Genomic DNA, 13,494 nt, shown 5'->3' with positions numbered 1-13,494 from the left:
ACATTTTGTTTTCTGACTGAAATATTCCAAGTTAAAAGGGTGTCACTAACTCCAAATATTAATAAAAATTACTGAAGTCCATTTCTTTGTACAATTTACAGAAAACTACTTCCCTGATTGCCAATTCACCATGCAACAAGGTGTTTCCGAGTATTTCTGGAATCAAAAAGTATAACTTCACATGGTGGGAAGGAGGGTGGTTCTGCACCTGAGAACAGGTGTTCAACTAAAGTCAGCTCCTCAAAGTTTTCCTCATGTAGTACACAGTTTCATATTCCAAGGAATAACACTGCTAACTGCCTCTCTGTGTCTCCCAGTGAGGAGTACTGATGGGAGTGTGTTTCCCCTGCTCATTTCATATGGCTGCAGATTTGACTAGGGCTGTGCACAATGAAGACCTTGCAGAGAGAAGAGATAGGAGAAGTCCAGCTCTTGCCTGCAGATGCCTCACTGGCATCCTAGGGAAAGAGAGGGGCTAATTGCCTGTGTGTTTCTCCCCGTTGCACTCTAAATAATTTTACTCTTTCCAAAGAGATCAAAATCTTGCTCTTTGAACTTCTGCTTCAGATCAGAAGCACTGATGTCCCTACATCAGTAACAGGTGATCTGGGAAGCAGGTGCTTAGGGATTCTTACAACACGGCATTGAAATGTCAGTATTCAGCAGTGCGAAAATTTGGAGAATTGAAAAATAAGACGTGGTAAAATGTAGTGAGAAATAACTGTTATGAAAGAAGGCTTGGAAATTCTCACATGGGCTAATCAAATAAAAATATTTCATTATTTATACTTTGCAAACCCCTAGGAGGGTATTAAAGTCTTCACAGTATCAATGCAAGGGGAAAATTCTCAGCTCAGCTCTGCCATGATGAAAATAAGAACAGAAAGCACCAGGGGCTGAAGGAAGGAAAAACAGTCTTACACCCCATCCCCCACCCCTTGCCAAATCCTATGTCATTACTTGGCAGACTTGGACACAGTATAGTGTAGAAATATGACTGTAAAATAAAAAAAAGATGATGTAAATACATAGATATTATTTATTTTGAAAAGGTCAGCACAAGAAATAAAATTTGGCCTTTTAGTCACCATGCTGGCCTGTCTCAAGACTTGGGGGTAGACCATAGCAAGAACTCATTGAGGGGGAAAGAAGATGACCAGGAAAGAGTACGTGGAGGGAGGGCAGGGAAAGATGCTAGTAAGAAAACTTAATATGAACTAATTTGTGATCTGAGAAAAGCTCAGCTGAGACAATAATTCAGATTGTCAGGGATTGAAATATTTATAAAACTGAGCCTGAAGAACAAGGATAATTGACCTCAAAGGGAGTCACAGGGAGTTGGCTACTGAGTGCTAGGACCACTTTGATATATTACTATCATTAGTGCTGGCTTGGATCTTGTTCCAAAATAGTCTACATTATTTTTCACTTTAACCCATCACTCCTTTCAAGGAGTCTACGGGACACGGGAGAATAATAATGATTCTTGACAAAATTATAATAAGAAAATACAACTGAATTTTCTAATAATGCATATGTCTGTGTAACTGCAGAAGTGCTTTAACTATTGTTCTTGCCTACTGCTTTCTGTTCTTCCAACAGGCTGAAGTGCCTGTAAAGGAATAGAAACATTTTTAAAATGGCTATTCATTAATAAGAGTTAAAATTGCAGGTTTCAGGAAAAGGGTGAACCAATGTTCCCATAGGACCACCCTGCCTGCTCTGGCAAAGGGTCAAGCATTGGAGCCATACAAGTGAGTGTGAAGGATGTGTCAGAGTTGGAGTTATAGATGGAGCTATTGCAGCATTTGAGCTGTATCTAATACCAGACTTTGATCCTGTGCTTGACTCTAAAGTTGGGTCTTTAAATACTTCCACAAAACCTTACTCTGGGAAATGCTGTCTTGTGCAGTCAGTTGCAGGATAGTGTTATACCTTATGGTTCTGTGGAGAGTCTTTGGTCCTACAGTATGAGTAAAGGAAAACCACAGCTCACAGCTTTATCCTAACATATTTCTTATTTTAGCAGACTTCTATAAAAACATTGTTCTTACTTTCTTCAGAAAGATCATTTTCTTCTGCTTCTCTTTCCATTTCTTTGCACCATCCTTCCATTCTCTTAGTTTCAGTATGTAGTAACTTCATAAACCAAGATCCATCCCGTCGACAAGGTGACATTCGACCAGTCTCTACTGTCTCCATGGCAGGCTCCAGCCAGGGTTCTGGTGGTGGAAGGTTTGTTGTGTCAACTGGGGTCCTATAATCTTCTCTGTAACTGAACAGTCCCTGGGTCCGTACAGTTCTCACTGCACTATACTGGGTGGGTGTACTGGGCTCTGAGTGCTGCTGGAATGACGAGCCAAACTGAAGTCCCTTGTCTTCCATGGTGATGTGTCCTGGAAAACCCTCCAGTTCCAGGTCAGCCTGGACAGCTGCTGTTACGCTGTTTGAGCGCTTGAATCGCCCGTGCCTTGGTGAACAGGGAAGAAAGAAAAGAGATTAAGACACATAGATAACATAGGTGATAATACAGAGGCATATCTCTGAAATAAGACAGTGAGTAGCAACAGAGAGGAAAAACAAAATGCATAGTGGCGTCATTGATCTGAGCAAGGATACAAAGGAAAATAATTCAAATTATCTCTGGAAGTAAATATTGATTTACTCTCATACTACAAAATAACATGTATCATTAGTAAATGAAGTGGAAATAACTAGCAGAACTAGAACTTCCTGATAGATGCCTGTAAAGTACATATATTAAAAAAATTTCAAATGTTAAGAATTTCAGTTAGATAAAATCTAAAAATCTGCTAACTTAGGACTTTTGAGAATCCTCTAATAAAAGAAAAATAGTAGCAGCAGGTTTAAGACTGTGGGTTGGGGTTTTTTTTTTGCTTATAGGGTGTCCATTAAAGGTTGATTTTCTACTCTTATATGATACCAAATAATGACATTTTAGAAAAGCTTTGTGTTAAAAAGTTAGAGAAGCAGAGATTATTTGTGAAATCTTTTCACATCTGAGCCTATTGTCTCAAATTACTTCTAGTCAATGACAGCAAAAGGCAATTAGCAACCAGATACTGTCTGACAGCTGCCGTGAAATGAGATAATGGTCTCAGTCCAGCACTTGACAAGCAGTGCCTACCAGGGATAACCTGTGGGTTAGTAGATGGGCCAGCATCTCTACAAAACTAGAGGACTGAATAAGTGTAAAAACTGATTCTAATTTAGGAAAAAGGTATATCTCCTTGTGTGGATGGGGAAAGCCTGGATCAGCATGAGGAGTCCTACTGAAGGAAGACTGTTCCAATATACAGCTCCTCGTATTTGTTCTGCCAATAATGAAATTATATTAAGCCACTAGTTCAATTTAATACTTTCACTTCCTTCCTTCCAATTAAAAACTGGAAATTTAGCTAAATATGAAGCAACTGCTAAGTAATCTCTACAAATTTTACCAAATGACAAGCATGCATATAAATTTGGCTTTGTGAATTATTTAGGAGCAGCACTTGCCAGACGCTTGTTATTAACTCTGTTTACAAATGTGTGTTGTGTTATAAAAGACTACAGATTTTTCTACATGCTTGAATTACCGTTTTTCATCTTCCACTTGTATTCCAACAGAGTGGTATTCCCGTAGGCCTCTGCTTTCAGTGTCTGAGTCAGTTGCTGTTTCCACCTAATTCAACACAAAAGATACATCTGCAGAGTTAGCATTGACAACTTAGCACTATTTCTACACACACTCATTCAAAATTAATTATATATTTAATCTCTTACCACTAAGAAACACCTAGCACAGTAAGATAAATGTAATAGGTATTCAGCCTGGTATCATTGCATTGGTGTGCTGTCTTATTAAAGCTTTGCACAAGTACTTCTGTTCTGCCATATAATTCCCTATTTCAAACCTAAGCAGATGCAATTACACAGTTTGGTGGAATCAGGAAGTAAGCTTGGTCTGGAAGAGCTGTTCTTAGAATGAGGAATCCACAGGACAGCCTCTTTTTATATTATTATAAACAAATCTCATTATACTTCTTGATTTACAAAATAAAATAAAATCTCAAGTAGCCCCATAAGCTTGCAAGTGATAAAAAGAAATGGTGCTATGAAATTTTATTGACAACTCTATTGGCAAATATAAAACCATTAAATGATGTAAGGGATACAGTAGAATGCCCAGTCTCACCTTCCTTAATAACATAGTCCTGAAAATGCTATATCAAGCAAGTAATTTATGCACTTTTTATAGTACTCCCATCTGAAATATGCTTACCAAGATATATTCACAGTAGAATTTTCTTCATAACTGAGACCACATTGCTTTTGCAAGTTTCTGTGGGATTTTATATAACATTCACCAACACCACACCACCCCCAAGTCTTCGACACAGACAGAGTGAGTGCTGCAGTATGGAAATTATACTGAATCAAGGGATAGGCAGGGGAAAAAAAAAGAACAGAATTGACTTTTCCTTTTGAATGATATTTTCATTGTTAAATAAAAAAATAATATCAGCAACCGGTTTTTCAATATGCACACTCCATGTGTGAATTCACACAAGAAAACTTTTCCTCTTGCAGCAGTCACATGCACCTCTGGAAAGAGCCTGATGGTCTTTTCAGCTATCTCTCAGCCTCACAGTCCAAATCTCACCGGGTTTCTGAAAGGATGTAGAGACAAGGAGGAAGGAGGGTGGGAAGTGAGTGTACATGTGGACTATATTTCTTGAAGAAGCCAGTTGCTGGTAACTTCTCTTGCCATCTTTAAGCCATAGCTCCATGTACATTCACATGGATGGGAACACCAGACAGCAATTAGTACATGTTCGTATTTACCTGTGTGTGTCTTGGAGATGTTCACGAAAACAGCAAGTACAAAAACTCTCTAGTAAATGTTAATGGCATGCTTGAACTGTACAGTGTAGCATCAGGCACAGGTTTGCCAAAATCTCTGGCTATCACTGGGGCAACTGTCAGGGAAAGACACACCTCCCAGTAATTCAATTTATTCTGCATAAGGTCTAGGGGACAGCGCATGCTGTCATCTGTTTCCACCTTGGCAGCTGCATGGAAGCTGGCTATATTCACTTGGATGGGCAGTGCATTGAGAGAACTAAAATATCAGACTTGGTAAGAGTCTCCAGGACTTGGTGCTGTCAATATAAAAAGAAAGATTCCTCTTGATGTTGGTAGTGAAAAAAAGCCTCAATGACAGAGGTAGCAGCTTGGAGGAAAAAAAGCAAGAACAACCAACCAAAAAAACAGGCAAGTGGGTTTCCTAGTTAAGAGTCTTGGCTGCAACACAAGTGAGAACCTAAGCTGCTTGGAGGATCACCCTCTCCTGCAAGAACATTGTTCTAAGTAGAACAGCCATAAAGTCCAGTTTCTTAGCACAAGAGGTATTTATCAGGAAAGACAGCCTTATTTATAGCACAGAAGAGCCCAAAAGAGCCTTGGATAACAAGTTCAGGTCTATGTGAGGGACTAAGCACTTCCTTATATCCTTTCAGTGATATGAGGAAAGCTGCATAAAAAACACATTCATTAGAGATAGGTTGTTTTTCATTTCATGAATTAACTAGCCCAAGAATGAGATACTCATGTAGCCTGTTGAGGGGGAGCAGAGAAGCAAGTTCCGCTTGAAGCTTTGACTACTGTGGTGAGAGCTAAAATATACGTGGACATGTTTTGAAGAGTGAAGTCAACTTATTCTCAAAGGGAGAGGGGATGACTGAGAGGGGACCTTATCAATGTATATCAGTATTTGAAGGGAGGATGTCAAAAGGATGGAGCCAGGCTCTTTTCAGTGGTGCCAAGCAATAGGACAAGAAGCAATGGGCAAAAACTGATGCACAGGAAGTTCCACCTGAATATGAGGAAGAACTTCTTGACTGTGTAGGTGATCACACACTGGAACAGATTGGCCAGAGAGGTTGTAGAGTCTCCCTCACTGGGGATACCTCAAGAACCATCTGGATGCAATCCTGTGCAATGTGTTCTAGGATGACCCTGCTTAAGCAGGGAGGTTGGATTAGATCACCCACTGTGGACCCTGCCAACCTGACCCATTTTGTGATTCTATGATGTGGTAGTGAATAAGAGCAGATAACACAAAATGCTTAGACTGTGGCTCTTGGATGTGACTGTATGAGCACTAGCAGAAAGATGATGTCTGAGGCAAAGAAACATTTTCTGGAGGAAGCCATTTGATGTTGAAACCATCTGGAGTGATTAAGAAGTCTAAACTGTTGCTAAGAGCTATGGGACTGGGGTTCATTCCCCAAAGCAGCCACTCAGTCTGAGTTTAAACACATAATTTAGAAATATACTGAGTTTAAACTACAAAAAATAATGCCACGAAAAGGCATGTCTTCAAATAGGGATTTCATCTCTGTAAATAAGAAGACTGGAAGATCTTGTTAATGTAGCAGACACCATGGCCTTCCAAGCCATATTGGATGCATCTTGTAACACTTGAGAAAAACCCGGAGAAGTTCCCTTGATCTCTGACAGAGTCACTATCAAGCACTTATTGGAGGAGGAGACTGTATTTCTGTTTTACAGAACAGAAAGCATTTGGCAATTTGGAAATTGACATTATAGGGATACTTAAGACTGTGATCTCAAAATCAAGATATCTTCCTATGCTTAGAAAATGCAGTGGTTATTAAACTAGATGACAGTGATACAGGAAATCTGATCTCCTGAGCATTTCCAGTCTTGGTAGTGACTAGGTGATATTAGGGGATTTCATTGCAGACTTAGGAGACATAGTCAGCTATCTGATAGAGTTGATGTCAGTACATCTGAATTGTTGTGGACCACAGTTAGGACTGTGTTGGACAGCCAGCACGGCTTCACTAAAGGCAAATCATGTTTGAAAAATTTGGTGGCCTTCTACAGCAGGGTTACAGCAGTGGTGGATGAGGGAACGGTGACTAATGTAATCTACCTGGACTGGTGGAAAACACTTGATACTGTCTCACAAAACATCTTTGTATCTCAAGTGGAAAGACATGGATTTGATGGGTGGACTCACTGAATAAGAAATTGGCTGGATGGTTGCACTCATAGGGTGTAGCTCAATGTCTGTGTGGAGAAACCAGGTGTCTGGTGGAGACCATCATGTAAGAAGTGGTGGGTGTCCCTCAGGTGTCTGTAGTGGGACTAGTATTTAACATCTTTGACAGTGATATGGACAGTGGGATTGAGTGAACCCTAGGCAAGTTTGCTGATGCCAACAAGTTGTTGGGTGCAGCTGACACGCTGGAGGGAAGGAATGCCATCCAGACAGACCTCATGAGGTTAAACAAGGCTAAGGGCAATCCTGAACATGGATACAGTATCAGTGAGTGCATTGAGAGCAGCCCTGAGGAGAAGGACTCGGGGGTATTGTTGGCTGAAAACTGAATGTGAACTGGCAAAGTGTGCTTGCAGTTCAGAAGGTCAGTGGCATCCTGGGCTGCATCAAAAGAAGCTCTTATGAGACTCCACCTGGAGTGCTGTGCCCAGCTCTGGGGACCTCAACAGAAGGACAGTGACCTGCTGGAGCTAGTCCAGAGAAGGTCACGAAGATGGTCAGAGGGCTGGAGCACCTCTCCTATGAAGACAGGCTGAAAGAGTTGGGGCTGTTCAGCCTAGAGAAGAGATGGCACCAGGGACACCAAAGAGCGGGATTTATCAGGGCCTCCTGCTCGCTCACATGGCTCAGCATGGAAAGACAGGCATTGTGTGCCAGTTCTGACCTGAGACAAAGCCAGACAGATGAAGCCAAGCTGATATCTCCACACATGTCAGTCTTTGCTTTCAGTTCCTTCTAAAGCACTGCATTTCCTCCATAGAGCGATATCCTTAGGATGACCATTTCTACGTACTGTGCTCCTTGGGACCTACTGAGTCCTAGGGGATGAGGTGGAGGCCAGATTTCTGAACACAGAAATAGATTAAGGAAGGTCAACAGTATCATACTCATGGGGCTAACACATGGCTAGTAACACTCTGGAGGTGAGAAACAGCCAATTGACAGAGAATAGACTTGTGGTTTTCACAAGGATGTCTGAGCAGCTCAGACATAGTGCTGTTGGAAACACAATGGTCTAAAGACATAAATAAGGAAAGGTCTCTATGGAGAACATCAATTTGTCCAATTGATGTTGTTGGAACAAAGCAGGCAGACCTGCAACACAATCTCTTCTTCCGCATTGCATATCGAAAGCGTATCTGTTTTTGCCAGCTACATCGTTTGGGTTAGTAGTAAATAGCTGATCTTCTTTTGAACTCTGCTTTTGATGTGTGGAGGTAGATTTACCTTTTAAATTTTGGATGGGCTGGTATCTCTCCACTGATGCAACACATTGAGAAAAAAATCTTTTTCATCTATATGATTTCAAGTGCTTTCTTGCTGGCATTTCACCTAGAGATATAATCCTGAATAATTTACTCAATATGCAATTGACATCTAGAATTCAGAGGTATAAATGAGGTAATACGCTCTAAAATTTTATTCAAAACAAAATTATCAGAAAAATGATGGCCCAGGTATCAAAATAAAAATTATATTATTTACCTCTAAATATAAACCCTTGCCAAACTATCCTTCCCTCCAGCTTGCCAGAACTGACACTAACTAAATGACCTGATGATTGCCTTGATATTTTAATGCTTTCATTTTCTCACTGCACCTTGTAACAGCAGGTGAATGCCAATTTTTGTGCGTGTATGTGCGTGTGTGCAATCTAGGATTGCAAATATTGTAACAACCAACAAAATGGAAAATGGAAGCAAATGCCAACAAAAGTAAAAGCGGGAAATAAGACAATAATTTGCAGTCATAAAGAAAAAAAATGAACAAATAAATTACATTTCTGAATGACAGACATTATAAAGACTCCTGCTAGAAAACAGCAGGAATCTCTTTAATCAGATTGGCCAGCCTAGATTCAAATGAGCAGAGGAGAAAAAGTAATACATGTGGTTTGATTGTGTGGCTCTTGAAACTCAAGCAAGTCTTAATAAATCTGTTGTTATTCTCCTTGATTCATTATTTTTTTAATACTTGCATGGGTTCTACAGGTCTTAATATTTGCAAATTGGCCCAATCTCAGCAAAGCTAAATAATGTGAAAAATTATATCTCTATGCGATTATGACGGAGTCTCCCACAGAAGAGGAAATAAAAAAAATAGCCAGTCACTGACAAAAGCAGAAGAAATTAGTAGATCTAATACAGCACATCATCTTCCTCTCTCATTGCAAATGAAGAGCTAAAGTTCTTTAAAGATCAGCATTTTTTCCCATGAAAAATGTCTTATGGAGTTATATCCACAAGGCTTATAATTTTAATATCATATGTAATGGAGCATTTTGAATTATTTCTTTTATCGATGATCCTTGTAGGTCCCTTCCAACTCAAGATATTCTATGATTCCATGATTCTATGTCTTACCTTTCACAAAGACATAACACTCCCCTCCATGTCCTTTTCTGCCAATTCAAGGAGCAGACAATACTATTAATCCTCTGTGATCAGTCACTGCTGTCCGATCCAGCTCAAAATTTGAAAACTAACTATCAGATACTGGCACTGTCTTGGTAATAAATGATCTACAAGTAAATTATACAAACACAAAATTATTTGAATAAATTCAAATCACTATTGCAAATAACTTTCTTGTTATAATCAATCTTAGTTTGTTCATAGGCACTCATTCTAGAAAAGGGTGCGTGAACTAAATTATTCCTTCAAAGCATTTACTATACTTTTTTAGCTGATAACTTTAATTATTTAAAACCAACCTTTATTTCTGTATTATAGCATTATTCTGCTCTTAAACACAAGCACTTAAACATGGACACTGTAACATAATATTGCAGTGTCTTAAAAATTCCAGTCTAAGCTTCCATACATACTGTCTCTAAGAGAGACTTGAAGTTAATATATTCAATGCATAAGAAAACAGATTTTAACCTGGTGACTTTCACTTATCTCTCATAAACATTAGTAGTAAGAGTCCTTCAGGCCACACTATCTCTCCCTATGCGACTTCAGTGCCCTCAATGGGTTTTCACTGATGTAACCAATTTATTCTATTATTAGAATTTAATAAACAATCTCTGATGATATACAGGAAGGGAAATAATTCACCCTTCCTCTCTTGCATAGGTTTCTCAGTGATAACAAGAGTAAAAAAGGGTAGAAAACACTATATTTGACATTAGAGCAAGTACATGTAATTGTGAATTCAGATAACCATTCTTAGGTAGAGGGAAATCTCATTTGTATGCAGTGACTTCAAAGTAGGGAAAATACTTCAAATAAAACTACAGTACTCACTGCTACTGCTTTCCTTAAGTGATGGAATACTTTTATCAGACCAAAAGGGTATACTCTTTCAAAATGATTTTTAGAAATCCACTAAAATAAACCTACACTTCCATGCTTGAGAGATTTTTTTGTGCCTCACCACAGAGCTCGATTTTGCTGCTCTACTACTTCCCAACAGAACATCTGGACTACTCAAATACATGGCATAGCACAGCAAGTGCTAATTACCACAAGAATATCATACAACAGGTTTAGAAGTGGGATGCCTGTCAAACTAAAATGAGTGTAGCAAGAAATTAATGCACAGAGTAGAGGGTGCTCATAACTTTTTTAGTGCAATTAATGCTAAGTAGCAAATTGCTCTGAACCAACAAATATTCACTGACTTCTCCAGGCCAAGGACTTTACACACTTCTCTCACAAAAGCACGATCCAACAGTCATTTTAGGAGGACAATGAACAAAACTTACTTCTAGAACTTTGGGTCATTTATGATCCAAAGACCAGTGTAATCAACGAGAATATTTCTTTTGATGGATATGCGTACACTGAAGTAGAGCACTGACAAGGATGTTATAACCTAAACAGTACAAAGAAAATGTAGATGCTCATCTGAGTACCTGTGCCATGGGGGTAAAAAATGCTTTGTGTTAAAGGGAAATTTCAGTTTGAGACTAAAGAATATTGGGAACAAAGTTTTTACCATTTGACATGAATAATGTTACTAAATATATATATAAGTATCCTCCAGAAGATCTCCTTTTGACACAAAAAAATTCAGCAGGCCAATTATTGCACTAATCCTCCTGGATACAGCCTTTGATTTATAAGAATGATTTGTTTAATGTAGATTCTGGAGATTATAAAAAAACCACTAGGTATTTTGAAGTGTCATTTCCTGATGATAAATGAAGATGACAGAGTCCATTCTCTACACTACAATTAGTGTTTGTCTCCAAAAATACCACCATGAATCAGCCTTCACACCTAGAACATTCATTTCCATCTCATTAATTTATGGGGTTTCTGTTCATTTTCAGAAGCCTTGATGTCTTTTAAATAGAGAAGAAACCGCATGTTTCAGAAGACTGACAGAAGACTGTACATTTTGAAATACTTGAAATAAATAAGGAACAATTTCTTGACATGTTTTCTCATATATTTCACATTCCAAATGCTATTAATATGAAATGGTTTATAACTAGAGCAGATTTTGAATGTTAATCATTAGCATATATATCAGGGTGGGCAAAAGAGTAAGGAAAATCCTGAAAAATATCTTAGCAGCAACTTCGTTCTAACATAGAGGTTATTTTACTCTTGATGATCTCTACTTTCCATTTTAATTCAAATACTTTGATTAGTCTTTTGCTGTCATGACAGAAGACAGATATGAAGTTTATTGCTACTAATGTTACAAGAGTTTCATTCTTTATATGTATATATATTCTTAATATTGCTGACTAAACTTTTAATCTCAAAATCGGTATTTTGTAATTCATTTGAATTTAGAAATCAACATTTTTTTTCCCAGTGCCTACTGACATGTCTGACAATATTCCTTTTGATTTAAATATGATAATGAAAAAACAAAACCAAAACCAAAAAATCCCCAAAGCCCACCAGCTGGAAAAGCTTTGTTTCTGAAGCTTTCTTTTTATTTTTATCTCAAAATTCCCATGTGAGATAGGACTAACCTACCGTAAGATGGGCTACTGTATTTGTGCTGTTCTCTGTCTCTGCACACAGGGTGTTACTGATCTTCATACTAAGTCCAGCGCTTCCCAAGGAGCATGAGCTCTCTGTGCATGTGAATACCAATCCTATTGGCACATGCCTAAGTATGCCAGGACTTTCTAAAGGGACTTCTATTCACTACATGCACACTACACAAACCATATATACCAAAGACATGGGAGCCCTAGGCTGGGTCCATAGTATTTCCACACGCAGCAGCATCGCTGGTCACTCTGTACCTTTGTGCCTTTCTGCTCCTGTATGAAGCTCCGCTGGCAAGCATTCCCACATCAGTGTGTTAAAGGAATGGAACATTAAGAAACGCACAAATTAACCATCCTGATAGCAAATTAATTAATGCAAATAAATGCAAATTCAATGCATTACCCTGGCATGGAATGCTAATGAGAAAACAAGTTATTTAGTCAATCAAGGAAATATGCAAATAAAAAACATCCTTTTCCAAGGTACTTTGACGCAGAAGACTAAAAGAAATTAAATACTTCAAGTGTATTTTGAGCGCATAAATTTCTATTTGTGTAGTTTGCGATAAGAATGTTCTACGCTGTATTTTCATTCCATACAAACCTGGTAATAGTAATATAACAAAATGCATTTCCTATTTAAAAATACTGCAGAAATGTATTTTTTTCACTAATGTGAAGTTTGAAACTTACTGCTGAAAAAAATCCTAAACAACTAGAATGTGTTCTCAGGCTACTGTTGCAAATATAATCTTATCTCATGCCAAATGGTACAACCAAGCAGCTTGTACTTCTCAAAAGATAACAAATAGCTTGTCCTTCTAAGACCTGCTGTTGCAAACAGTATTTGTCTTTTTCCATGTGTGCACCTGAGGACCACTATTACAGGCCAAGCATCAGATGACAAGTTGCTATGGAAGATCTGCTGCCTTCCTGCAAATCATTGCACGGGTGTTTTTGTGAATAAGAACATATTATTAAACACAGCACATATAAAGATGGGTCAGAGACCAGTGAAAAGTACTGGTCATCACCTGCAGTAATGAACAAGATCAAGTGATGTAATCAAAGTTCCAGAATTAATTTCTGGAATATCAGGAGTGACCAAATCAAGACACCAACACTGATAAATATAATTGTGCACAGTTGTTGTTAAGAAGGGATAAGAACAACACTAGGTACTGTTTGTTTTTGAAAAGTAAGCTTCAGGTTAGGGGCTAAAAGGTAGCAAAGATTACTTGCTGCTCCTTTGAGCTTTTCCATGTTATCTCTAAGCTCCTTCTCTGAACAATTTGGGATACACTAATTACTTTGTAAAACATTTGAAAAGTATCCATCTGAATATTTTACCATTGTTGTTATATTACATTCTACCCTTCTGCATCTGGAAAATCAGAAGGAAATGCTTTTACGCCAAGAAATGGACAAACAGGTTGCT

At 38.4% G+C, this 13,494-nt stretch overlaps 1 protein-coding gene across 14 annotated transcripts in view; it reads right to left on the bottom strand.

The window, feature by feature from the left end:
- DLGAP2 (DLG associated protein 2) overlaps positions 1 to 13,494 on the bottom strand; it is a 455,335-nt gene that overhangs the window by 20,203 nt on the left and 421,638 nt on the right. For all 14 annotated transcript variants that reach the window (XM_051778092.1, XM_051778093.1, XM_051778086.1 and 11 more), the window contains 2 exons: positions 3,600 to 3,685; positions 2,055 to 2,470 (listed from right to left, as the gene is read on the bottom strand). In XM_051778092.1, the coding sequence (XP_051634052.1) occupies positions 2,055 to 2,470; positions 3,600 to 3,685 (502 nt within the window). The remainder of the gene's footprint in view (positions 1 to 2,054; positions 2,471 to 3,599; positions 3,686 to 13,494) is intronic.

Source organism: Manacus candei, unplaced genomic scaffold (genome assembly GCF_025592945.1).
Source record: "Manacus candei isolate 608988 ecotype Guabito, Panama unplaced genomic scaffold, ASM2559294v1 h1tg000011l, whole genome shotgun sequence".
Taxonomy (NCBI): Eukaryota; Metazoa; Chordata; class Aves; order Passeriformes; family Pipridae; genus Manacus; species Manacus candei.
Note: the sequence above shows the minus strand (reverse complement) of the source record. Positions and strands in the feature narration are given on the sequence as shown.